At 43.0% G+C, this 27,600-nt stretch overlaps 1 protein-coding gene across 2 annotated transcripts in view; it reads left to right on the top strand.

The window, feature by feature from the left end:
• Positions 1-27,600, top strand: part of ARB2A (ARB2 cotranscriptional regulator A) — a 631,322-nt gene that overhangs the window by 19,249 nt on the left and 584,473 nt on the right. For both annotated transcript variants that reach the window (XM_075325101.1, XM_075325100.1), the window contains 3 exons: positions 18,645-18,771; positions 24,280-24,381; positions 24,680-24,780. In XM_075325101.1, coding sequence (XP_075181216.1) covers positions 18,663-18,771; positions 24,280-24,381; positions 24,680-24,780 — 312 coding nt within the window. In that variant the 5' untranslated portion in view covers positions 18,645-18,662. The remainder of the gene's footprint in view (positions 1-18,644; positions 18,772-24,279; positions 24,382-24,679; positions 24,781-27,600) is intronic.

Below are 27,600 nucleotides of genomic sequence, written 5' to 3' on the forward strand. Positions count from 1 at the left end.
GCGCTATAATAATAACTACGTCTGAACATTTATCACCATTTATAGCACTCATGGTTAATGCAGGTCCCATGACATACAGTACCTCACTGACTCCTTTGATCTCAACCGTCACCCTGTGGTCATAATTGTACAGCACTTTATGTATGTTGTCTGGATGTAGATATCTATTTGATGGAGGATCTATCCCTAGAACTGTCTTGGCTCTTGGAGACGAGTAGCTGTCATACACTATTCATAGGATTGGTAATGAATGATAAATGATACGGGTTCAACCTTTTAAACCTCGTGGATCCTGAGAACATGAACCCCATGAGATTTCCTTCCAACCTTATATTCCACATATTGGACCTCTTTTCTTAAGTTGACCCTCCACAAAAGACCACTATTTGTTGCAATTTTGGCTAGCTGATTCAGCAACACTTTACTGTGTATCTATACTTGTGCTTAGGTGATACAGTTCTATCATGGGAGAAGTAATTCAAATAGGTTGTTCATTCTTCTGCTAAAAGTCGGCAGTCACTCCGTGTGACAGTAGTTTTCTAAATCCTTAGTGTGTGCACGTTACACCAAGTATGCAATTTGTATTATTTTATCCATATTGCAACTAGATGTGCTGGAGGAAGAGCACGGTGCGGAAGCCAAGTGACTACAGACTTTTACCATAAGACAGACATTCGCTTTAAGGCTATGTGCGCACTTTGCGTTTTTTCATGCGTTTCCGCAGCGTTTTGAACTGCAGCGGTTTAATGCCAAAAGGCATGCGTTTTGATTTTCAAGCAAAGTCTATGGGAAATAGGGATTCGTTGTGCACACTATGCTCTTAAAAACACAGCGTTTAATTTGCATATTTTTGGGCAAAAATTCAGCGTTTTAAAGAAGCAACATGTCAATTGTTTTTGCCATTTGGGCAGCGTTTTGCTAACAGTCAATGAGAAGTTGCAAAACGCAATCAACTTCAAAATTCTATCGTTTTTCATGCTTTTTTGATGCAGAAAACATGCGTTTTGGACCACTTAATTGCATGCGTTTTTGACAAAATATTAATAGCATAATATGTCCCTTTACACACACACACATAGTCCGACAAATTTATGATAATCAATCAATGTAATTATATGCATAATTATCACAAAGTTATCATTTTAATAAAATAAGCCATTTTCTGTTTGCTATTATTCTTATTTATCATTTATTCCCTTTTTTTTATAGTGTTTGTATGTTAAAACTTTATTAAACATTGTATTTTTAGTCAAAACACATCTGACTTTAAGCACTGAAAAAGCAGGTAAATCGCGGTAAAAACGTAAGCGTATTTATAGCGTTTTTGTGATCAAAACCAAATTTGACAAACCATTTCTGCCAGAGGAAGCGTTTAGAACTGTAACTACCTCGACACAAAGTGCGCACACACCCTTGGGCAAATATTTTTTTTGTTTCTTCTAGTACCTTCTTTTTAAAGATGACCCTTAGGCCCGTGTCACACGTCAGTGAAAAACACTGACGTTTTTCACTGGCGTGTAAAACACGCACATGTCCCTCCGTGTGCCGTGATTCACGGCACACGTGGGTTGTCTAAGTGCAATCCAGGCTCCGTTCTCCGTGGCCCGTGATTGCACTTAGAGATTAACTCGCCTGCGCCCGCTCCCGCTCTCCATGGTGCTGAATCCTCCCGCGGTGCAGCATCCGGCCGGCGGTGACCCCTGCAGCAGCTGCTTCCGGGTCGGCTGTGTCGTGCATCATGAATATGCGCGACAGTAATGAGCCGGCTCAGAAGCAGCAGGCTGCACGGGCTGCAGAGGACATCGCTGGACGCCGGGTGAGTAAAAATGATTTTTATTTTAAAAGCACGTTTTTTTTCTGGCACGTGTCTCACAGATCACACCACTGCGTGGTCCGTGGGACATCAGTGATGCCAGAAAAAAATGGACATGTCTACGTGCGGCAATCACGGACACGCGTGAACGCTGCACGGAGACATGGTCAGTGAAAAATCACTGACGTGTGAGCAGACCCATTCATTATAATGGGTCTGCGTATGTCAGTGATTCTGGTACGTTTAAAAAAAAGCACAAACGTACCAGAATCACTGACGTGTAAAAGGGGCCTTAACCAGTAAGTTTGAGCATGTGAAACTTGGCAAATCATAGAATAGTGACTGCAGAGCTCAGTAAATGTTTTGGTTCGTTTCGTTTTTGTTTTTTTCTTATCTGTGTTATGCACTGTGTGCCACCCTCAGTCATAGGGACACTGATTTTTTTTTTTTTTTTTATTTTTATTTTTTATAAAGCTGCTGGCCACTTTTTGGCAAGCAGCGTGAATCGCAGTGCACGGACCCAATGTGTCTCTACACCGTGATGGATTTCAGCTAGATGTGCGCAGTTGGACACACATCCAGATGAAGCTGGGGTCGGCCGGCCCCCTGCACCCCTGGGCCTCGTTGTAATCCCTACGACCGCGATTGTTCCACCCTTGGAAACAATCCTATAAAAAATAATGCCATCTGGTTCTATAGCATTATTTTATAGACTTGTTTGGCAATACAGTAGAGCTGATTAAGTATCTTTGCAAACACTTGCAGACCACATCTATCGGCAATCAGTGTGTGGAGAGAATGAGAGCTTTGCGATATGAGATCTGGAAGTGTCTGTCATGATACATAATTCAGCTCTGCTATATCTTTATTTTCATTACATATTTTGTATTACTTCCCTAATGTATTAGTGTCGATATAAACCAAACTCATTTTCACGTTAATTTTTAATTTTTTTTTAAATAAAGAATAGTCAGATCTATAGGATTATCAGAGATTTCTGCAACAAATCTGGTTAGTGAGAGCATCATTAAGATAAGTTCCAAGGATGAATTTTTGGAAACTTGGCCTTTGACTGTTCACATCGAGCAGCTTTTATTTTCCTTTTAGGCAGATTAAAAACTGTGTTTTACAGTACCAGCAAAAGCTATGAGATTGCTCATCCTTTTTTTTTTTTTTTATCCCAGACTGAATTTTAGTATTGTTTTTGAAATCTGCAACATTTCAATTCTTCGTATTTGCAGCTCGACAAACGTTATTGCAGCATATTTGGTGAATAAAACTATTTTAAATCGTATACTGTACACAACGAACAAATGTAATCTGCACCTCAAATGCATCAAAAATGCTGCGAAAAGCGAAACAAGTGTGTTGAATGTGGTGTTTTTACAGCCTAAGGCCCTGTGCGCACTGGAAACAGGAATTTTCTTAAGAAAATTCCGCAGGCTCTTAAAGATTTCCCCACCTGCGGGGAAAAAAATTCAAAAAATCCGCACTGAAATCCGCATGCGGTATGTTGCGTATTGGATTTTGTGCAGAATTGCCACAGGTTGTTCTTTGCGGGATTTCACAGTTCTCCCCACTCCTGCTGTCCGTGGTGCTTTAGTCTCCGGGACGTGCTTTTGTACCGCACGGCTGCCTCCGGCACTCTGCTGTTTCCGGGTCAGCTGTGCACTGCATAACTGCATATGCATGAGTCGGCCTGGAAGCAGGAGAGCAGTGTCCGGAGGCAGCCTCACAGGAGAAGGTGAGTATAAGATCAGCGGTGACTTCAGTCAGCTGATGTGCAGTGATCGCTGGCGTTCTCCATCTGTCACTGCAAAGCACATCAGTGAAGTCACCGCTGATTCCGGCGGCTCACTACACTTGCGTCCTGACCCTCACAGTGAGCAGTCATGGTCTATGGTGCTCACTGTGAGTGCCAGGTGTAGCAGAGCTGGAAGCGTCGTGGGACACCTTGTGGATTACGTCAGACCTGGAGGGCTGTTATTAGGGGTTAATAAAGAGGTGAAAGAGGGGGCTTTTTTGTCTTTTATTTCAAATAAAGGATTTTTGGGGTGTTTGTGCTTATTTACTTTCACTTACAGTTTAGTGATGAGGGCGTGTCATATAGATGCCTGCCATCACTAAACTAGGACTTAGTGACAGCTATGGGCTGCTGCCATTAACTCCTTTATTACCCCGATTGCCACCGCATTACGGCAACGGGAAGAGACGGGAAAATTCCGAGACTGTCGCATCTAATGAATGCGGCAATTCAGAGTGGCTGCTGGCTGATATTTTTAGGCTGGGGGGCTTCCCATAATGTGGGGCTCCCTATCCTGAGAATACCAGCCCCCAGCTGTGAGGCTTTATCCTGGCTGGTTATCAAAATTGGGGGGGGGGGGACGGCATGCTGGTGTTTTTTTTTTTTTTTAATTATTTATTTTTACTGTACTCTATAGACCTGCCCACCGGCGGCTGTGATTGGTTGCACTGAGACAGCTGTCACTCAGCGTGGGGGTGTGTCTTCTTGCAACCAATCACAGCCACCGGTGAGCAGGGAAGGAGTGAATACGAGATGGAATAATGAGTGGCGGCTCTGGAAGATGAAAGAGCTGCCGCGGGAGCAATGTGATAGCCGCCCTGTCATCGGTGAGTATGAAGCGCTTGCTCCTACCCCTTTGGGCCATTATGTTCCCCATAAACTTTATATGGGTAGCAGCATCTGGCTAGATACCAGGGATCAATCCTCAAGTCAGTGGGTGATTGATCTGCCCACCCTCGAAACCGCAGGGACCTGCGGAAAAGAAGTGACATGCAATTGTTTTTGCTGTGGGAATCCCGCAGCTAAACATGCAGCTGTCAAAATCCGCATAGTGAGCACAGCATTTTTTTTTCCCATAGGATTTGCTGGTGAATCACTGCAGAGATGTTATGAACATTTTCTGCAGCGGAACATGCAGCAAATCCGCGGCAAACACTGGCAAGTGCGCACAGGGCCTTAAGTCCAGGTCTTCGCTACAGAAAAAATAACACAGCCATAATGCTGCATGTGAACTAGGTCCTGTGCGCACTAGAAAATGGATTTTTCTTAAGAAAAACCTGGACCCTCTGAAAGATTACCACACCCATGGCAAAAACCGCAGCAAACTGCACCCGAAAACCGCATGTGGTTTTACCGCAGTTTGCCGCAATTTTTCCGCAGGTTGTAACCTGCAGTTTTTTACCATTTATCTATGGCAAAAACCACAGTTACCTGCGGAAAAGAAGTGACGCTCTACATAAGCTCTGCAGCAAAACCGGTAGGGGGAGAAAAAAACGCAGTGTGCGCACAGCACTTTTTTTTTTTTTACCATAGGTTCTGCTGGGAAAGGTCTGCAGAAAGGTTATGAACATTTTTTGCAACAATTTATGCAGCAAAACCGCGGCAAAAAACGCAGCGTACGCACAGGGCCTTAGTCTTTTTTGGCCTTTTTGTTTTTGTGCATACTCTGATATCCTCATTGTACGGACACATTGGATTGCTCCCGACCACCCTCCCTCCCCCGCACTGCGGTGAGGGCATTTTCTAACTTTACTTTTTGTCTAGAATTAGATTTTTCTCTGTTTTGCATTGACTCCTGAAATGTTTATTTCATTACACGGTTAATACAGTTTGGTTGCTGTGAATTTCCCATCTTGGCTGCTCTCTGACCATATGACAGTGTAGATCAGGCCATGAGCTGCTGGTAATGGTGCTCCTTTGTGATCCGGGGCCATCTGGGTCAGGCCTAGCATAAAATTGATGTGATACACCTATAAAAGGTTATGTTACTTGAAGCCACTTTTATTGTCCTGAGGACAATGTATTGTCTTCTTACTACTTCCATTTGGATAATGCACAATTGTTTTTTTTTTTTTTTTTCTCATATGTCAGATAACATAGGGTATATACGTGGAACATTTGTCATTCTCCCAGTGTGATAATAGCAAGGCAGCCCTCCATAAGACCTCCAAACACAATGCAGACAGGTTACTTCTACCATAAAACTAGTCCTGGCCTGTATGGAGGGGGTGTATTATCATTATGGGTGCACTTTACAGAGCTTTCACCTTGTAAAGTCCCATATTATTGACTTCTAGAAATCTATAAATGTGCTGTTCAGCCATTTCTTTCTTTCTAAGGATGGTTTGCTGCCTTATGAGCTGTCACTCACTTCAGAACACTCTCTTGAACGATTGTTTTTTTTTTTTCATGGTACTGTTATTCTACTTAAAGGGACAGAATAAGGTGAGATTTACATCTGTGTAATGGGGGGTTCCATCACTTGCATTGGTCTTTGTCATGTAACCGATCCAGCCATAAGGAAGTCCTCAACAATTATGTCTGCATCCAGAATGTTATTTGTGTAATATACACACTGTTAGGATTTCGCTCTGCTTGGTGGTGTGAGTGGTTGTCACATGATCTTATACTGTGGTCACATGCTGACTAGATTCCTATTCCTAAAAGTGTATAGACACTGGAAGGAGTTGCTTATGCTGGTTCACGCAGTCATCACATGACTGCAAAAGCAGAATCCTAGCATTGTGCATGTCATACAATGGTAAGGTGTGTGGTTTTTTTTTTTTTTACTTTTCTCTTGATCTTTCTTTATACCTGTGTGTGTGTGTGTGTGTGTGTGTGTATATATATATAAAAAATCTGTATCAAACCTATTGTATTTATTAGACATGCATGGTAATAATCCAGGTTAGATCAATAAAAAAAAAATCAGTATACACACGAAAGATATATTATTTATATATATATATATATATATATATATATATATATATATATATATATATATATATATATATAAATAAATAATATATCTTTCGTGTGTATACTGATATATATATTTCGTGTGTATACTGATTTTTTTTATTTATCTAACCTGGATCATTACCATGCATGTCTAATAAATAAAGAATAATATTATATATATATATATATATATATATATATATATATATATATATATATATATACACATAATATTATTCTTTATTTATTAGACATGCATGGTAATGATCCAGGTTAGATAAATAAAAAAAATCAGTATACACACGAAATATATATATATAATATATATATCAGTATACACACGAAAGATATATTATTTATTTATATATATATATATATATATATATATATATATAAATATATCTTTCGTGTGTATACTGATTTTTTTTTTATTGATCTAACCTGGATTATTACCATGCATGTCTAATAAATACAATAGGTTTGATACAGATTTTTTTTTTATACTGAAACAAATTTACTAGTGTGTAAAATAAATGAAAATTTTAAAATTTAATTTTTTTTTCATTTTTTTTTTTTAACAAAAGTTTTATCTTTTTATTCACTGTTCCTTTTTTTTTTTTTTCCTACAATGTCTGAAAATGCTGTAGTGCTGCGGTGCTGTGCTCCCTAACTCTGTAATTCTAGCCTTCACCTATTTGACGTGATTCTTTAGGTAATGAAACCCTTGATTTAGTGCTTCTGGCTTTTTACGCACCCACGCCATTTACGGATGATGCAGCGTAAGCGCCAGCGTGCCTCTGTATTATGTTTATTTCTAGATGCACAAAAGGTAGAAAGATCCATACTTAAGTACTGTGCAGTTTACAAAATATAAGGCCCCCTGCGAAGCCTTCTAAATCTTTGGAAAGTGGAATATTTTCACGCATGCTGTGCTTTATTTTTGTAATTGGGTTTTTAGGTTCATAGTGGGAGGTATGTTTTGAGCGGGCACCTATTTTTATAAAGCAGCCCTGCTGTGACAGTAATTTGGAAACATGTAATCCCTAAGCTTTGAATTCTATGTAGGATTTCTTGCAGAGTTTAGCTGATTGTCCTGATTGTGTGAATGATCAACTTGCCTAATGATATAGTACTCCAGACAGGAAGGGGATTCTGTGCCGCGAGCACCTGCTACTTGTGCTGCATACATTGTCTGCCCGCTTCACAAAGGTCTTATTAATAGAGACTGGTTAGAAGCCAGTGTAAAACAAAAGATCAGCAGGAGAAAGCGCTCCACAATCTAGAATCCTCAGAATATGGTGTATACGGATACTACTGATGGATGTGCTGCGGCAGCGTATACACTGGAGAGCAAAATTAGAGAACAATGATCACTTGCTTTTTTCAGAAATAATGTAATCTACGTTGATCAAAATTTGAAGGTTGTTTGTTTTTTTTTTTTTGTTTTTTTTAAAGGTGCACACTATGCCACTAGAACAGTGATTTAGAAAAGATCCAAAGTTTATCACCATAAAACCTTTATTTTGCCTAAAAAATGGTGATCAAAATGAGAGAATAGCAATGTCTGTTGCACAGAGAAAGATTATACCTACATTTTCTCAAGGAAACTGTCACCAATCAGTAGGCAGTGTACAGGCCTTTGCTTTGAATGACTTCAGCACTTCTGTGGCCACAGGACATCACTAGTCTCTCACACTGCTCTGGTGTGATTTTGGTCCACTCTAATTCCAGTCTCTTCCACAGTTATTTGACTGTTTTGTGAGTTTCTTGGCCATAACTTTGCCACCAAGGATTTTCCAGAGGTTTTCTATTTGGTTTAGATCAGGACTCTGGGCTGGCCATTTCATTGTTTCAATGTTTACGGTTTCAAGGAATTGCTTTACCCGTTGTGACAGGGGACATTATGCTGCATGAAAATTGCTGTCTGATTGAGTGATGACCGCAAGCAAGGAACCAGGTGTTGTTGAAGAATGTTTGGATACACACTTGCATTCACTCTGCCATGTAGCTGTATGGGAAGTTCAACTCCTGATGCAGAAAACATTCCCCCAAACCATGACACTTCCTCCACCGCCCTTCACTGACTTCTTAACACACTTTGGGTTCAGTCTTTCCCCAGTATGTTGACAAACATGTTTCCCATCAGATCCAAATAAATTAAACTTGCTTTCATCACTAAAGGGAACTGCGTACCACTTCTCCTCTGTCCACACAACATGCTCTTCACCAAAGGTGAGTCTAGCCTTTTGATTCTTTCTGCTAATGAGAGGTTTGGTCACTGCAGAATGCGGTTAAAGTCCAAATGCTCTTAAACGTCGTGACACTGTACGACGAGACAGATCCTTACCCTGTTCAGTGCTGAACTGGCGAGTAATTCCAGCTGCAGTGTTAAAACTATTACCCATGGAGAGTATACTGTCCTTTCTTGCATTTGTCTTTCGAGGTCGACCAGCCTTCTTTGGGGACTTGAAAGAGTTTGTGATGTTGTAAAGAGTAAAGATGCAATATTTTCGAAATCACAGACTTGGAATGACCAACTTCTTTTGCTATGGCTGATAGGGTCACCCCTTTGGAATTCATCTGGACAACCTGCTGCTGGAGGGTTTCCGTCACTTTGGAACGGCACACCATTTTTGCAAAGTCAGTGCAAACTGGAAAATTAGGCTGCCAGTTACATAGTTTGTTGGACAGTTAAGGAAATTAGCACCAGGTGCCAGATTAACACCAATAACTTGCAGGTATCTGAAAGTGTTCTCTAATTTTGATCAGTGTTCTTTTTCATTTATCTCATTTACATTTTTATTATGCAGCAATTAAAGTGAGCTGCATGATCAGTGGTCACGTCACTCAGTATTTGCGGTCACAGGTAAAGGACTCCAGCTATGGCTAATCTGAGTGATGTCACCGCTGATCGCACTCAGTGTCTGCTTGAACCTCACAGCGGGCAGTCATGTTCTATGGACGCTCAGTGTGAATTCAGATGTAGCAGTTCTGAAAGTGTCGTGAGACCTTGTGTGGATTACATCGGACCTGCAGGGATGCTTTGGGGGTTAATAAAGGGGTGAAAGAGGGGACTTTTTTTGTATTTTATTTCAAATTAAGGATTATTTCAGAGTTTGTGTTTTTTCTTTTTACTTATAGATTAGTGATGGTGGGGTCTTATAGACGCCTCCCATTACTAATTTAGGGCTTAGGGGCAATAGTAGGTTGCCATTGACTCCTTATTACCCAATTGCCACCGCAACAGTGCAATTGGGAAGAGCTGGGTGAAGTGTCAGGTCTGTTTCATCTAATGGATGCGGCAAATCTGGGCGGCTGCAGGCTGATATTTTTAGGCTGGGGGGCGCCCAATAACCATGGGTGTTCCCAGCCTGAGAATACCAGCCTCTTATTTTGATACCCAGCCAAGATAAGTGCGTGGCTGGGGGCTGCAGCCTGTAGCCATGGCTTCCTGTGCTGGGTATCATAATATGGGGGGACCCTACCCCAATTGTTTTTATTTTACTGTAAAACATAGACCAACCCACCGGCGTCTATGATTGGAAGCGTCAGACACGCTATCACTCAGCATGGAGACGCGTCTTGACTGCAACCAATCACATACATTGGTGGGCAGGGGAGGCAGTGCATATTCAATGAAGGTAATGAGCGGCTCGGGAAGTGAATGAGCTGCTCGGGAAGTGAATGAGCGGCTGTGAGAGCAGTGTGACAGCCGCCCCAGTGATTTGGTAAGTATGAAGCGCTTATTCCTTTCCCTCTGTGCCAGATTCTATTCCATAGACTTTATATGGGGACCAGCATCTGGCCAGATACCAGGTATCGATCTCCCACCGACCCCAAGTTAGTGGGGGATTTATCTGCCAGTCCTCCAAAACGCAAAAAGAATTGACATGCTGCTTCATCAAAAACGCAGCCAAAAAAAGATGCACTGTGCGGACATCAAAATAGAAATCTCATAGACTTTGCTGGGGGAAGGAAATGCATGTGTTTGGGTGCATCTTTGTGACTACGAAACTTTACCAAAAATGTGTGCAGCTTGCGCATAAAAGCCTAAGAGCCACTTATTTGCCACATAAATATCCATCAACCAAGGTGTATGCATGGCTTAGTGGCTGGCACAATGCCATCCCAAAAAAACGTGTCTGCCATAATAAACTCCCCAGTGTCAGTTACTGTAATGCTGCTACTATTCAATCCCCCTCCTCAAATTAAGCCCACCAGCTTACCATTAACTATTGTCACAGTGGCTGTACTTTAACCTTGGCTGGTCTAGTTCCCCTCCCTATCGCTTCCTCTGTACATCCTGTTTTCTTCTATGCACACTAAGGCTAGTTTCACACTTGCGTTGAACGGTATCCGTTGTATTGCGTTGTGTGACGGATGCAATGGATGTGTTGCATATAGTGGCGCAACGGATGCTGCAAAACAACGGAATCCGTTTTGATTTTTTTTTTTTACAGTTTACAGGCGGCAGACTATTGTGAACGATCAGCTGATCGCTCACAGCAGCCGGTCGCCGGGTGATCAGCTGATTGCTCCCCGTAGCCGGCCGCTGGGTGATCAGCTGATCGCTCCCGGTAGCCGGCCGCCGGGTCATCAGCTGATCGCTCGGCCGCCGAGAATGTGTGCGGGGGGCGGAGTGAGGAGTGGGTGGAGCCGAGCGGGGCCATGGCACTGAGGGCCGGTGAGTGTGCTTGTGTGTGTGTGTGTGTGTATGTGTATATGTACACATGGAGTATGTATTATGCGGAGTGGAGTGCGGGAGGTGGCGGAGCCAAGCGGGGAAGTGTCGGGCTCCCTGCACACGTAGCGAGGGTAAATATCGGGAAAGCACTTTGCTTGGTTACCCGATATTTACCTTGGTTACGGGTGCAGGGAGCCAGAGAGGGCATGCGCAGTGAAATCCAACGGATTGCGCTGCTCAAAACAACATTACATGCTGCGTTCCTCCCGCCCGGCACAGCGTCAAAATAACGACGCTGCGTCTTCCAGCGGATGCAACGCTGAGACTTGCGTTACAGTGTGTCGTCCATACAAGTCTATGGAGAATAGCGCAGTGTGTTAACAGACTGCGCTATTCTCCATAGTGACGGACTCCGCTGAACGCAAGTGTGAAAGTAGCCTTACAATTTAATGCGGTGCAGGAATGCTGACAAATACAGCTGAAAGGGAGTAAGAACACAACTTACAGAGCTGTGTCCACTTTATAGGCAATCTGTCAGTATAATCAACCCTCCTAAGCCTTCCATATAGGCATGTAGGTCATGGAAAGCTGAATAATGATGCCTTGATATTACAATCCCATGTATTTCCGAGAAATCTGTTTTTTCTAAATGAGCAGTTAAAGGGAATCTGTCACCAGGTTTTTGCTCTCCCATCTGAGAGCATCATAATGTAGAGGCAGAGACCCTGATTCCAGCGATGTCACTTACTGAGCTGTTTGTTGTCATTTTGATAAAATCAGTGTTTCCTCTGCTGCAGATCTAGCAGTTATACAGAGCTCATGAATATGCTGGACTACCTGCAGCACGCCCAGTAGTTCGCTAATGAGAAAATCACTGTTTGATTAGCAGTAGATTATCAAAACTACACTGTGCAGCCCAGTAAATGACACACCACTGGGATCAGGATCTCTGCCCCTACATTATGATGCTCTCAGATTAAGTGGCAAAACCTGTTGACAGATTCCTTTTAAGATCTATGGGCTGTAAAACATTTCTCAATGAGAATCTGCCAACAGAGGTTACTTTTTAAATGAGAGAGTCACCAGTGTGAGACATGTAGTGACCGACAGTCCGGCCTCCTAATATGTCTCACACTCGTAATGCCTCCTTTCATTTAAATAAAGCAGCAACTTATTAAGATCTATAAATCTGTCACAGATCTCAACAGCTTATTTACATAAAGGGAAAACCGTGGATTTCCCTTGGAATAAGATATTGGATCATAGATATCAAGGTATCATTTTATTCCGCTTCCTCTGACCTGTATGCCTTTTATAGACTGCTTAGGAGGGCTGATCATACTGACAGATTCCCTTGAATCAGAAGGGTCAGTGGGAGAAGACCTACCCTGGAAGGAGTTTTAAAGAATAAATAACAGAAGTAAATGTCAATATAAATAAAATTTTAAATACTTTGAATTAGTAAATCTCACGTCTTTACATCACTATAGAATTACTTACTTGTTACTCCCAGAAAATTGTCCTAAAATAATCGGACAGGTGCGTGTGAGCATGTGCAGAAGAAGCTCCGCTGCTGTGACCTGGAGATAATACTGCCATGTCCTGTCACAGCAGCGGAGCTTCTGCACATGCTCACACGCACCTGTCCGATTAGCTCTATAGACAAATTGGTGATTTGTTAAATTTTGGGAATTTTCTTTTATAATGTTACTTTATTTTTTCTAGATCGGGGATAATCATTAGGGTTTGCTACTGTAGTTATGAATGGTAACAAGTGTTCCTATGTACTGTATATGTACTGCATGTAGAGTTTCTAATCCTTTAGATCTTACTTGATGCGGTCACCAATATTTATAGCTGCTGGAGGTAAAAGGGGGAGATGTAACTTGTTTGGGCGCTTTCGACAGTCTGCCAAATGTCTCGTACGTCACACTTGAACTGCTTTTGTAACCAGCTGACACGTTGCAGGTCATTTCATCCAGTTGAAATCATTCTTCACTAGCAGTCGGGAGCCTTTCTTATACAGTAAATCACTTATCCCTGAGGATTCACCCTTACACATAGCATCTTCAATCCTTTTGTCCTCCTCACCCTATCTCTCTGCATCGTTGCCCCCTTCAGGGAGGCATCATTGACAGGCAGAAAAAATAAGATACAATGGAGACAGACAGCAGGCTGGATGAGATGTGGCTGGAAACGCACTGACACCGTTCCTGACAGCCAGGCACGCTTGTACAGTGACAGACTGAATTCTATATGGTGACAGACCTGCTCAGTCAGTGTAGAGATTACTGATGATCATCATATGTATTTTTGGGGTCTTGCGGGACTTGACAGATTTTCCGCTGCTCTAGCACACTGAGCTGGCTATTAGTGATCCGTAGCCGGGTCTTTCACTTTATTCCACATTCTATAGAGCAGCGTGAATGAAGCCTAAAGAAACTGTATGACGTGAATACTGGCCAGGCTTTCCAGCTGTTAGTCAGACACTAGCTGGAAGAGGACTGGACTGAATATACGAGGCTAGTAATTATGCCTGCGTCTCTCTCCTAACCGATTTATTACCAAGTCCTTTCCAGTAGGAAACCGGATTCTATAAAGTTTTGAAAGCAAAATGTCTGGTAGATCTGAGTGTTATTTTACCACATCCAGAAGATATTTATGTATTATTGATAACATTGGTATCTATGGGAGTTTAATGTTTGGACCCCCCCAACCCTGAGGAGAACATAGCTTTAACGGTACTGATTAAGCACTGCACTTGTACCCCTTTCCCTTTTTTACCCTATGTATGTCCCCAGTCCACACGATCCTTTCACAGACGGGTGGCCTGGAAATCAGTATTGCTGTCTCTTTTTAATTTTAGGATTGGTGGGGATTCCAGACACTGGATCCTTTTAATTTGATTATAACTAGAGATGAGCCAACACTCAGTGGGTTAAGCTAGATTGCAGATAAAGTTCGGTTTGGGACTCTGACTTTCTGACTTGACCTGAACCCCAATAGGCGGTACGAAGTAGGCAATTCGGCTCTTCACCAACATGCAGTCAGTCATAATCGGATCACTTCCAAGAGAGGGTTGGTGGGGTTTTTCCTCTTTGGTGCACACTCCTTCCGATCACGCTGTTGTTACCCCCAATGTGAGCTGACCGAACACTGCGAGGATCTTGTAGTGGGCTGAGCACCGAGTATACCTGGGCACAGTGATGTGCACGCTAGTAATTTGATACTTAAAGCGCCCGAACTCTGTGTTTTGTTAAGTCTGTTTGGTCCGAGTTGAGTTTTGACAGAATAACTTTCTGTAGATTCTTTTTAGCTGCACATGGGGTCTTATCCCCCCAATGATCGACTCATACCAGAGTTCTATTTATTTCTTACGATGTGTAAATCTTCCGTCTCTTCTTGCTGAACTAAGAAGTATTAAATCGATGTACAATACTCTATTTCAAGCATGAAATATGAATTTTCTCATGAGTGCAGTTGAGCACTTCAGATTTTAATGTATCTCACAAATGGTGCTTGAAAGTTAACCATACAAATCCTTTTGATTTTCTGATCTGGCCTTTTCTTATTTGATTACTTTATTGCTTGGGAATACACATGAATTGGATGTTTCAACTTTTACAGGAACTTGGCATTGCTTGATGGGGTGCACAGTCCCAAGTTACGCTGTCACAGAAGAGCACTTTTTAGTAGCATGATAAAAGAGATAGATAGGTAGAGATAGAGATATATATATATATAATATATATATAATATATATATATATAGATATAATATATATATATATATATATATATATATATATATATATCTCTCTATCTGATAGATAGATATATATATATTCTATATCTATATATATATATATATATTCTATATCCGGATCGTGAATCCCGGGTACTGGTCGGACGCGGATCGGGCACTCGAACCGTGCGGATCCGGGTCCGTTCAACACTAGTTGTTTGGTGTGAAATGAAAAGTCTGCAGCCCCTCTGTGTTACTTTGTGTCTGCAGATTTATAAATCCATCCAGTACATGTGCACTGCTCTGCAAGGATTCGCTGTTTTCTGATCGGGAATGACAGTCATGTGACCACAATTGTGCAATGTGCAAGTTCCCGGTTAGAACCTGACGAGTAGGTGCAGCCTCACTCACTACAAATGCGTTGAACAAGGCTGCGCCCACTAGACAGCCGTGCCTACTAGTTGGACACGCCCACTCCATACTATTGTAATGAGTGAGGCCACGCCCATTAGTCGGTTCCTGGTCGGAAACATGCATATTCCACAATTGCCTTCACGTGACAGCCGTTTCCGTCTCGGAGACAGATAAATCCTCGCAGCGCACAGTGTCTGCGCTGGGAGGATTCCTAAATCCGCAGTCAGAGTGACTTCAGACATCACTTTAGACTGGACAACTCCTTTAAGGTGGGTTTACACTCCTTGACCTGCAGCCATAAAATGACCACCAATCGGCTACATGTTTGGCTACCGGTGATTGTTTAATTTCCTGTTTACACATGACGCTGCACTTCTTCCAATCTGCACAGAACAATTGATACTTGTAGATTGTTTTGTGTACATGGGTTGTCAGTGTTTGCAGCAGTGAACAATTGTAATACCCCAGAGTTGGGTCCTATCATAGTGATTTATAGTCAGTAACAGCAGCTTACATTATTTACATGAGGTATGCGGCACAGGCCTTGTTGTTCCTGGGCAGAATAGTTTAGTGGGCGGAGTCTAAGTGACCTAACTGCTGTTACCTCAGGTTTTAGTCAAAGTACAGTTGGCCCTTGGCGAGTGCCCACGCCGGAAACATTTAAGGGAATTCCAACCCCCCGCTCCAGCGGGCTGTATGGCACCTGTACTGACCCAAAACCACATGTACGACCTCTTTGGGTATGTGCATACAATCAGGACCCGCTGCATCCTGGATGCGGCGGGTCCTGACCTACGGGGCCACGAGTCTCCTCCGTGGAAGACCATGGCTGCTCAAACCCACGATCCAGGCTCGGGCAGTTACTGTGTCTCGGTGTGTTCTCTTTGAGAGGACGCTTGCGTTTCCACAGCAAAGAATTGACATGCTGCGGCTCGGGAAGCTGCACCACAGATCAGTTTTTGCTGCGGGAAAAAAAAGCACAGTGGGCATGTAAGTTCTGGAAATCCATCCACTATGCTTGTACTGTACAATGCAGAATTTTGGATGCAGGGAAAACGCGTTATGTCCAAAATGCTATGAACCCTGATTGTGGGCACGCAGTCTTATGTCTTGCATCTCTTTAGGCAGATTGAATTCCCTGGTCTGCACTGCACCTTAGCCTACATGAAATTCAATGTTGTGGATGCAGGAGGATTACGGGCTGGAGACGGGTCCCCCATAATGAAGATGGGTGTACAGAAGGGCTGACTACATGAAGGTCAGAGGGAGCAGGAACTCTGGGGTCTGCTCGGGAACACCACCCCAGTGGGATAGAGGAAGTCACCTCTGTTGTGTCAGCTTGGTCAACAAGATGGGCTCTGTTCGCACTTGCTGTTATCACACCTCATATGTGGCTGTATGTTTGCATTCGTTTTTTATTTTCCTGTCTGTGGAGCCGTATAATCTCTGTATACCACCATGATGGCTGTGTACCTTCTTGAATACTGAATAAGTAAAAGTCCGTCTGTTTTACTGTTGAACATATCTCCTGACTCTCCTGTTTTTCCTGCACCAACATCAAGGGACAGACCACTGACCACCTAGCTGACAGGTAAAACGGTAACGCCGGCTTAACCCCCGCACGCCCACCACCGATAGCCACGTGCTTTTCACGATCACCGAAGCACTAGGAGACAGCCACTGCCACCAATACCCTTGTCACAAGTTAAAGATCCGACCCATGCCCAACGTCCTGGGTATGTTGCGCTCAGTGTGTCACAAAAAGTGCTGTCGAGAACGATGATTCCTAATCAAGCTTAAAAATCATTTCGCGTGACGAATGGGTGATTGGTAGTCGGTTTACCCAGGCTTATTTATTTTGAAACCAATAGACCTAGGAATATTAGCAGACGATAATCGTCCAGTATAAAGGAGTCTCAGGCTGGAGTAACGTGTGTGTGTGTCTCATGAGGATCGCATCACCCGGACCGGCCTCAGCTCTCCTGACAGGAGCGAGACAGAAGTATAGATCTTCTCATGTTTTGACAGGGACACTAAAGGACCCCATATACATTGGTGGCTTCAGCCAGCTAATCAACTGACTTCATATGCAGGGGACTCTCAACAGATAACAGATAACATCAGGGAAGAGCGGGATCGGGCACCTGGCATTTCAACAACTGAACCTTTTTGTTTTCAGGGAGTTTGGCATTTTCAACTGGAGGAGAAAGCTGCTGCCAAGCTGAGTGCTCATGTGTATGGTGGGTAAGGAGACATGGCTGCCTGCCGGACAAATGTGACAGACAGCAATACTGTTTAGCGCCATCTGTAGGCATCCATAGATAATGCAAGTGAACCCATTGGCAGCTCCTATTGTTTAATATCCTGAGTGCATAAAAAAAACTTTTTTTTTTTTTATTTATTTATTTTTTTTTTTCCTCTCTCTCTCTGTATACGGCTTTCTAAGGCCAAATGCACACGTTCGAGTATTTGGTGAGTTTTTTTACCTCCCTATTTATAGCCAAAACCAGGAGTGGAAGAATCTGAGAAAAAGTATAACCGAAACACTTCGCCACTTTTTATATATATTTTTTTTTTTTTTTTTTTCTCCACTCCTGGTTTTGACTTACAAATACTGAGGTACAAAGCACACCAAATACTTAGTGTGCATGTGGCCTAAGAGGAGTAGAAATTGTCAAAGCAATCTATGTGTTGTTACTACGCAAACAATGAATACTTTGAGATTTGACACCGTTGTTAAAAGGTCCCCGTCTGATTAAGAGATTCCTAAAATCAGCATTTGATCATTATTTTTATACCCAACAGGAAGTAAGTGACGATGCGGCTGCCACTTACTTCCTGTAGATTTTTTGTTTGGTCCGATGGCGGAGAGGGAGAAACCTACACAGAACCACAGTTACAGACAGCACTGGAACAGTGCCAGAATGGGAGGGGAGTACAGGGTCTTTTATTTTTAACTGGTGGGGAACAAGTGGAATCAGAAGGGGATTTCCTAGTAGTGGACAACCCCTTTACAATTAAAGTGTTGAGGAATAACTCTCCAAAGACCTAATCATTGAGAGTCACAATGGGAACAGTGTTGATGTCTGGGAAGCACTACAGAATATGATGGTGCTATGTAAGCAATAATGGCTCTTTCAATAAAAGTATTATTAAATCTACATTATTTATTTAATATAATGAGAAGAATGACATTATGTTTGTTTTTATTGAATCTGCAGGAGTGATAAAGAAGGTTGATGTCCATTTTCTCCTCATTATTGGTGTTCTTGTTTGTTGATTTAAGTATGGCACAACTCCAACAAGGAGGAGGTCCAGATGAAAAAGAAAAGACAACCGCATTAAAAGGTAATATATATTTTATATATCTTTTTTATATAATATATATGTTTTTTACAGATTGATTTTCTTGTGCAAAAGTACTAAAACATAAAAAAATACTAAATTTTATAGGTCTGCAGAATGAATGTAATATGTCAATTATATTGTACAGTGAGCTCCATTAAAATTTAAAAAATAATTTCAGCTTTGTGTTCATATTTCCTACCCAAAAAAATGAATAAATAGTGTTAAAACATTGTTTGTTTGCAAATGATACTAGTACAGACTACAGATTGTTCGTCAAAGAAACAAGCCCTCGTACATCTCCATGTTTAATAAAATAAGCGTTATTGGTATCAGAATATAGTGGCTTGTACAGGAAAGTTTAAAAGTTACGGCTCTTGGAACGTGAAAAAAATAGAAAAGTGTCAAAGTTAATAATGAAAAGGTTAAAAGTCTTAATTCCTAGTCAAATCAATAGTAGGTTCGCAGTTAAAGCGGTTGGCCACTACTTTAACACAGATGGTCTATGCTTCGGAAAAGTCATCAATGTATAATTGGCTGACACCCAGCACCCCCGCCGATCAACTGTTCTTGGTGGCGGGAGCAGGCAGCTGGAAATGCTCCATTCCATAACTGCTTTGTCTTCTGCTAGCAGCCATAGATGGGTACTGCACATCCACCTCCTATTCAAATCAATACATGGCGAATGTGCAGTACTATAGGAAAACTGAGCATGTCCGACCACTGAGAACAGCTGATCGGCGGGGGTGCCGGGAATCTGATCCCGGATGATAAAACATTGATGACATATCTTAAGAATGGGCCATCAATGTTTAAGCAGTGGTTATCCTCTTTTTAGAGCACATTTTTGGCATTTTTATTTATTTATTTTTTTATTCCAGCGCTGAAGTGGTGCTTTAAATATAAGTTCCCCGACCCTGCTCTTATGCTCGCCTGCCCCCATCTTCACCCTCTATCTCCAACATTTCGGTTGGTCTCTGGTGATCTGCCAGCAGCTCCTGTTTATCATAGAGCGCGTTGGAGGTCACTGTTCAATACAGGTCTAAGAGCGCCTCGTTCTTGTGGCATAACTTCTGACTCATGACAAGTCAGAAGTTGAGGTCCCAAGATGGCGCCATGGGATCGTAGTGTCGCTGAAATTAGAGGAACATGCCGGAGGGTGATTATTAGACTGGGCAGGGACTTTAGATTAATAGCACCTCTCCAGCCCTGAAAAAACCCTGATGGAGTGGTGCTTTAATTGTGTGGTTTAGTGGCTTTTTACCAATATGAGCAATTGGCACAAGCCAAGCAGCGCTCCCTGTGGTCCCCCTGCTCCATGTGTGATGGCTCTGCAATGATTGCTAATGTTGCATTATGTTAGTGAGGATGGGTAGTGCCGGAGGGACCTGGCTGTAGGTTAATTTCCAGATATACGTATAGGAGTTTTTGCATTTACTTTTCAAAAGTAATTAAATTTTCTTTTGGCTTTCAAAATATTTCCATTCCGCTCGTTAATCCTCAGCGCTGCCTAACTCCCTCTATAACCACCCTCATTTGGGTTACATACATTGCTACATAATACAAGGTTATACCTGGCATGCGGAGACATGGGAAATCTCCACAAATGTGCTATGGAAATGATTTTTCATTTAGTTTCCGCTATGCATTTAATTACTGAAGACTGAGAAAATGTGCAGTGCTGTGATAGAAGTCAATCAGATGAACCTGGGGAAACTAATCTGCCCATGGTATACTTATTATTGCAGCCATTGTAACTCTAAGTAGGATTTAGTCAGTTCAGTGGGTCAAGTGCAGATTTCTTTGGTGTTCTGATGTAGTTTTCTCATTCTAATCAGTACAAATATGGTGTAATCTTGTTTCTCTTTTAATGAGTCATTGGCCTTTTCTGAACCGAAACCATCTTGAGCATTTTATCTTTTACCTCAAGGTGTGTTATTTATTTTATATTACAAAGCCGCTGTTTTTAGAACCCATTACTAGTCGAAGGACCAGATTTCCTTACTGGATCCAAATGGAGAGAAGTAGTCTACTTTCTTGTGTTGTGTATGGCTGAAGGTCAGCCATATTATATTATTTATTTATTTTTTTTTTTTTTAACCTTGATTGAGCCAGAAAAATTACCACCTTAAACTACAATTACTCGCTCATGTTAACATGCTCACAGCAGGAAAGACTTAGAGGTTATCTCATCTTTGTACTTCTACCCATTTAACAAGTGCTTGTTGAAAAAAAAACAATAAAAACAATAAAAAAAAAGAAAACCCAACTTTGTAATTTACCTGTTATTAAAAATCCTTTCTTTTCACTAGCCACCTCGAAATTTATCAGAGGTGGCTTTTTTCAAGGCAAGGAGGGTGTGTTTACAAGCTCTTTGCTTTCAAGCTTGCAAGCACTGCATTTAAGCTGGCCAGATTGCTGCCTAATTTCAGTACCCTGCAATCCTCCGATGATGCATTTTCTTGCAGTCTGGAAGAACACAGTTTGGACCAGCAGTACAACCTTGCTTCCGGTCCAAAATGTTATCTTTAGGAGCACATCGTTCCCTGGAAAGCAGGAGGCAGAGGACTGGTTTTATCCTGCACAAAGAGTATGAGATTAACCGTTTTAAGTATTTCAAACATATTATTCTCTACTACATCCTTATCACCATTTCTTAACCTGTTTTAAAGTTTTACCATAATTGAAATTACATTCCCAAAAGTACTGTAAACTTCAAACTTGGATCCCCAAAATTAATTTAGACCATAGACTCAGGTGAATCATCACTCCCCTCTGATGCCCCACGTTCAACATTAAAGGGAACCTGTCACCATGTTTTTCCCTTTTAAGCTGCGGCCACCACCAGTGAGCCCTTATATACAGCATTCCAAAATACTGTATATAAGAGCCCAGGCTGCTCTTTATAACACAAAAAACACCTGTATTATACTCCCCTAGGGGGCGGTCCGGTCCTATGGATATTGCTGCTTTGTCCGGCGACTCCCCCGTCTTATACAATTGCCATCCTCCTTCCCAGCCTCGTGTGCATGACGCGTCATTTACGCAGAGGCCTCCGTTGTGCTGCTGCACATGCGCACTTTGATCTGCCCAGCTGAGGGCAGATCAAAATACTGTAGTGTGCATGCGCGGGTGGTCGTTGACCTTTCCTTGGCCTGTACATTTCAGTACTTTTCTCTCCCCTTAGCAGGCAGGTCAAAGTACACACACATAGGAGCGCAATGGCGGCCTTTGTGTGGATGACACAGGATGCGTCATGCACACGGGGCTGGGAAGCAGTACAGCGATCCCACAAGATGGAGGTGGCACTGGACCTAGAGCAGTGAAACCATCGGACCAGACCACCCACTAGGTGAGTATAATAAGGTGTCTTTTCCATTCTACAGAGCAGCCTGGGCTCTTATATACAGTATTCTGGAATGCTGTATATAAGGGCTTACTGGTGGTGGCCACAGCTCATAAGGGAAAAACCTGGTGACAAGTTCCCTTTAATGATCCAAGTATGTACCGCAATGTCTGGCTCGTCAGTGGGTCTCCTGACCCAAACGTAACTCATCTGTGCATCTGCGGCTCAGTTCGGGTAAGTGGTCCCATGGTTGGCTCCCACATTGTAGTCCATTCTCAGACTTTGAATGTCGGATGTATGAAATTAACCTTAGCCACAGACCCTACTGTGACGCTCCAGGGCTGTGGGGTACTCTGTGCTGGGCGCGTGGTGCGCAGGAGGGAACAGTCGTGGTCGCGTCCGATGCCCGGTTCCGTGACCCTGGGGGTCGGTCCTATTTTAAAAAGGTGGTGAAAAATGGGAGCAAAAAATAAAATAAGAGTTTTTCGACTACGCCACTTGCGGTGTGCAGCCAGGTTATTGAAGCCGCCGCTGCAGGGTCCTGCTGGGGCTGGTGGAGTAATGCAGCTTAGGTGTTTTGGGCCCTCTGCAAGCAGGGCTAGGCCCCAACAGTGGATGATGAGCGAGAAATAGTAGGGGACAGTCAGTGTATGCGTACGGAGGTGAGAAGGAAACAGTCCACTCCGGTAATGCAGTTTCAACTTGCCTTTTTACTTGTGGCTTGGTACCTGGACCCGCTGGTGCTGGTTTCAGGTGTTCCCACTCCCCTTGTTCTCCGTGCCAGCTGTGACCTGGGGTAGGTGACCTCCGTGCACACTCGTTTGTATTCGGCTCCCGTGGCTTAGAGCTTCTATGGAGCCCCTCTGTTTCAGTCTTGGTTTTATTGCAGGCAGCCTGTACTATTTAAGGGGTTCAATCCCCGGTCCCCACTTTGCTGCTGATGCTTCAGACTCTTTGGGTTGATGAGGGAACCTGGAGATCCCCTCACCTGGCAGATTTAACAGTTGACCATAAAGTATCCCGCTGTCCTAGGGTCTGCACCCCACCTTGTGCTGAGTCCTGTGAGCCTAGGTTCCAGTCTTCCACAGGCGTCCTGCGGTTCCTGGAGTCCTGGTTCCTTACTCCACAGTCCCTCACTCCTGTTACAGCGTTCCGTTGTTACTTCAGGTCTTTACACTTTTTTCCTTCTTTACTTCACTCGTCACTCTCTCCTTCCTTTTCTCAACTTCACTCTCCACTGTCTCACTGAACACTTCCTCTCGCCAACTGACCACTGGCCCCTCCCCTTGCTGGGTCTCTCCTTACAGATTGGGTGGTACTATCCAATGAGTGCCCATCCCTTTTACCTGTTACTAGGCAGTCTCCCAGTTTGGAATTGGGGTTGTTTGTGTGAGGGTGCTGGTGCGTTGACTGGCACGGATATTCCGGGGTTTGGGATTCCACGTTCACATTTTGTGGCACCTGAGACCTCAGGGGTGCTACACTACGCTATGTCATCCCAGGCCCAGTCAACTCTCTTCAGTAAGCCGCTGCACTTTGTTTGTGCTTTCAGCCATTCCCTGCTGTAACAGTCTCTACCAAAGTGCTGCAAAGTTTATAAAGCTGTCAGTCGTTAAAGTCACATCGTATGTTGAACTGTTGATTTTACTAGCCCTTAGCTTGAAAACAGTATCGTATATGATTGTACAGTATGTGTGCCAAACATTATGGTTGATTCTGTATTTGGGCAGAAGTTTTGTATCTTTAAACCGGTCAGCAAAGCATTATCGTAACTACTGAGAGCGAAGTCTAATCTAGCTGTGCTCTTTACTACTTCGGGACAGAACTAAATATTAGATTTTAGGCCAAAAAATGGGATTTTGCAAAATCCGTATTTTGAAGGAACTATCGCCCATTTATCTAAAGGGAGACAAATTTGTCTGTAACACTTGTCGACTTTGCTGCAGTTCACGCAATGTGCATAGCTCAGAAAACCCGCTGCGTGTACCGGAGGCGTTCATGTAACATGCTTCAGGCTAACTGTTAATCTGGTAATACACCAGCCATCTTTGTAATTCAGAATTGCTTACTCCATACCCAAAATCTGGATGACATTTCCTGGGCTGTCAGGAATCATAGAACTCTATTGCAACTATATGCTTTTTTATTTTTTATTTTTTATTCAGATCTCCTTTCTCGAATAGACTTAGATGAGTTGATGAAAAAAGACGAGCCTCCTCTTGAATTCCCCGATACCTTGGAGGGGTTTGAATATGCCTTTAATGAAAGTAAGTCTTATGAACGCAACTGTTTTACTTTTTCTATTCTTTTTCTGATAAATTGCATTGCAGGGAATTGATCACTGCTGAAAGCAAAATCAAAGGTGCATGATGCTTTCTTCTCCCTCTTCTGTTTTCCCAACCATAACATCCTCTCACCTGCCTTGATGAGATGTCTAAAGAGGTTATACATGCCCAGAAATTACTATATGAAAGCCTACATGATCCTGTACCACACGTCATGCTGTTTTTTTAAACTGCCATTATTAATGTTTTAAGCTCCGATATGTTGTGTGTTTTGGTGTAGATGGTCAACTGAGGCATGTTAAGACGGGAGAACCATTTGTTTTTAACTACCGAGAAGATTTGCATAGATGGAACCAGAAGCGTTACGAGGCTCTTGGAGAGGTACGTGGCCATGGATTAACTCCAGTCTACCAGTACGAAAAGGATGATCTCTATATATTGATGAATTACAATTTCATTGGCATATTATACTGTACTTACTTTTATGTGTTTAGCAGTAGAGACATATTGTAATGGGCAATACAATATGTATGTACTACTTGCATAAATATAAAGGGAGCCTGACAGCATGATTTACCCCTTGTAGCACTGGTGTCCCTGCGTTCCCTGTGCCCCTCCTCCTGCAGGAAAGAGTTCCGCTTTCCTCCAGCAGGGACATGTGCCAGTCACCGCTGCGGCCAGCAACGCATATGTGTCCCTGCGTCTTCTCCCTCCTTCACGTGTGTGCTCCCTGCTTACCCCTTTAGGGTCCTCCAGGAGTGTTCCTGGGGCACGAGCGCTCCTCTGCTCTTTTCTGAAAGGGCCAGCGCGTTACTCCCAAATGATTTAACATTGAAGAACTAGAAACTAGCGGACAGGGCACGCCTCTGCTGTGATTGACACCCTACAGTTAATGCACAATCTGGTGTGGGTGAGACAGCTCTGCCTGCTCAGTACCATGTTTCCCCAAAAATTAAAGGGTTTAATGTTGTGTTTTTGTTTTTTTTTTTGTTTGTTTTTTCGCTCTGAAAGATGCGCTAGGGATTATTTTCAGGGGATGTCTTAGATTTTGCCATGAACAACAATCCACATTTAATCCTCAACAAAAACATCAACACTTGTCTATATACCGTGTTTTTCCAAAAATAAGACACTGTCTTTTATTTATTTTTTTTTGCCCCCCAAAAAAGCGCTAGGGCTTATTTTTGGAGGAGGTCTTATTCTTGGAGAAACACGGTTGGGGGTAAGTTTACCCCCCAAAAAAGCAGACCCCCCCACTTCCCAGGAGACTCATACTCACCAGACCAGGACGTCTGCATGGTTCCCAGGTCCTCCTGTGATCTCCGGTCGGTGCTGCACGCCGTCCTACCCTGCTGCTAGCTGACACGCTGACACACACAGCAGATCGCAGGCACACAGCAGATCACACGCACACACACAGCAGATCACAGATATACACAGTAGATCACACACAGCAGATCACAGGCACACACAGCCGATCACAAATATACACAGCAGATCACGCACTGCAGATCGCAGGCACACACAGCCGATCACAGATACACACAGCCGATCACAGATACACACAGCCGATCACAGATACACACAGCCGATCACAGATACACACAGCCGATCACAGATACACACACAGCCGATCACAGATACACACAGAGCCGATCACAGATACACACACAGCCGATCAGATACACACAGCCGATCACAGATACACACACACACAGCAGATCGCAGATATACACAGCTGATCACACACAGCCGATCGCAGGCACGCACACAGCCATCACAGATACACACAGCCGATCACAGAAAAACACAGCCGATCGCAGACACACACACACAGCCGATTGCAGACACACACACATCACATCACATCACATCCAGCACTTACGGCAGCAGAGAATGAGAGCAAGTCACGTGTCCGGCCGCAGGTCCTGTTCGTTGTGCTGTACCGCACTGCCTCTCAGGATTCTCCCAGCGAGAAGAGATCAGTGTCACTGGATGAGGTGAGTGTGTATGCGATCCGATGTGTGTGCGATCCGATTTGTTGTTTGCGTGTGAGCCGATGCTTGTGTGTGAGATCTGGTGTGTGAGTGAGATCTGGTGTGTGAGTGAGATCTGAGTGTGTGTGTGTGTGTGTGTGTGTGTGTGTGTGAGAGCTGATGTGTGTGATCACTGCAGGTCCTGCCGCTCAGTGTCGGCTGAGTGCAATTGCCGGGTGCCGCTGTGTATAATGAAGTGTCCTGCAGTATCTGTATCTTTTTTAGCTGCACGGACACTTCATTATTGATCCGGGACTAGGGCTTATTTTCGGGGGAGGGCTTATATTTAAGCCTTGCTCCGAAAATGCTGAAAATTCCTGCTAGGGTTTATTTTTGGGGGAGGTCTTATTTTTGGAAAAACTAATATATATATAGATATATAGATATATATATATTATATATATATATATATCTATATATCTATATATCTATATATATATATTAGTTTTTCCAAAAATAAGACCTCCCCCAAAAATAAACCCTAGCAGGAATTTTCACCCAACAAGCCAAAGCCTTTATATACACCCCATCATATACACCCCAGCAGCGTTTATATACACCCCAGCAGCAGCCTCCACCACACAGTAAAAAAAAAAAAAAAAAAAAACGTTTATACTCACCTTGCACTTTGTTCTCTTTTCATAGTCTGTAGTACTTTCTCCCTCCCCTCGCTGGTCCTGCAGGCTGGGAGATGTGGCTGCTTCCTATTTCCTCCTCGGCATGTCCTGTCCACCTCTCTGCTCAGCTGCCTCCGGATTGGATGTGGGTGTTGCTGAGGGAGTGGTGCGGGCTACATAAACTACATACATATTCTAGAATACCCGATGCGCTAGAATCTGGCCACCATCTAGTTCAAATATAATCCTGTCATCACATTATGGAACATCATAACTGTATGTTATGCTGGGGTCACACTAGCGTATTTTCATCCAGAAAAGTAGGATGATTGTTTTTCTCACTTGCCGTCCTTGTGCTGTCCATATGCAAAACATTTTTTTTTTTCCAGCAGCTATTATTCATTTACTGGACCATTCACAGTGTTCTATGCTTCAGAATTTTAATGTATCCATAAAAAAAAATGGATGTTACTAGGATGGTCCATGTGCTGTCTGTTGTGGTTTTTTTTTCTCGCATCCGTTGACTTGCATTGGCGAGTCTCGCACAA

This window comes from Anomaloglossus baeobatrachus, chromosome 1, assembly GCF_048569485.1.
Source record: "Anomaloglossus baeobatrachus isolate aAnoBae1 chromosome 1, aAnoBae1.hap1, whole genome shotgun sequence".
NCBI lineage: Eukaryota > Metazoa > Chordata > Amphibia > Anura > Aromobatidae > Anomaloglossus > Anomaloglossus baeobatrachus.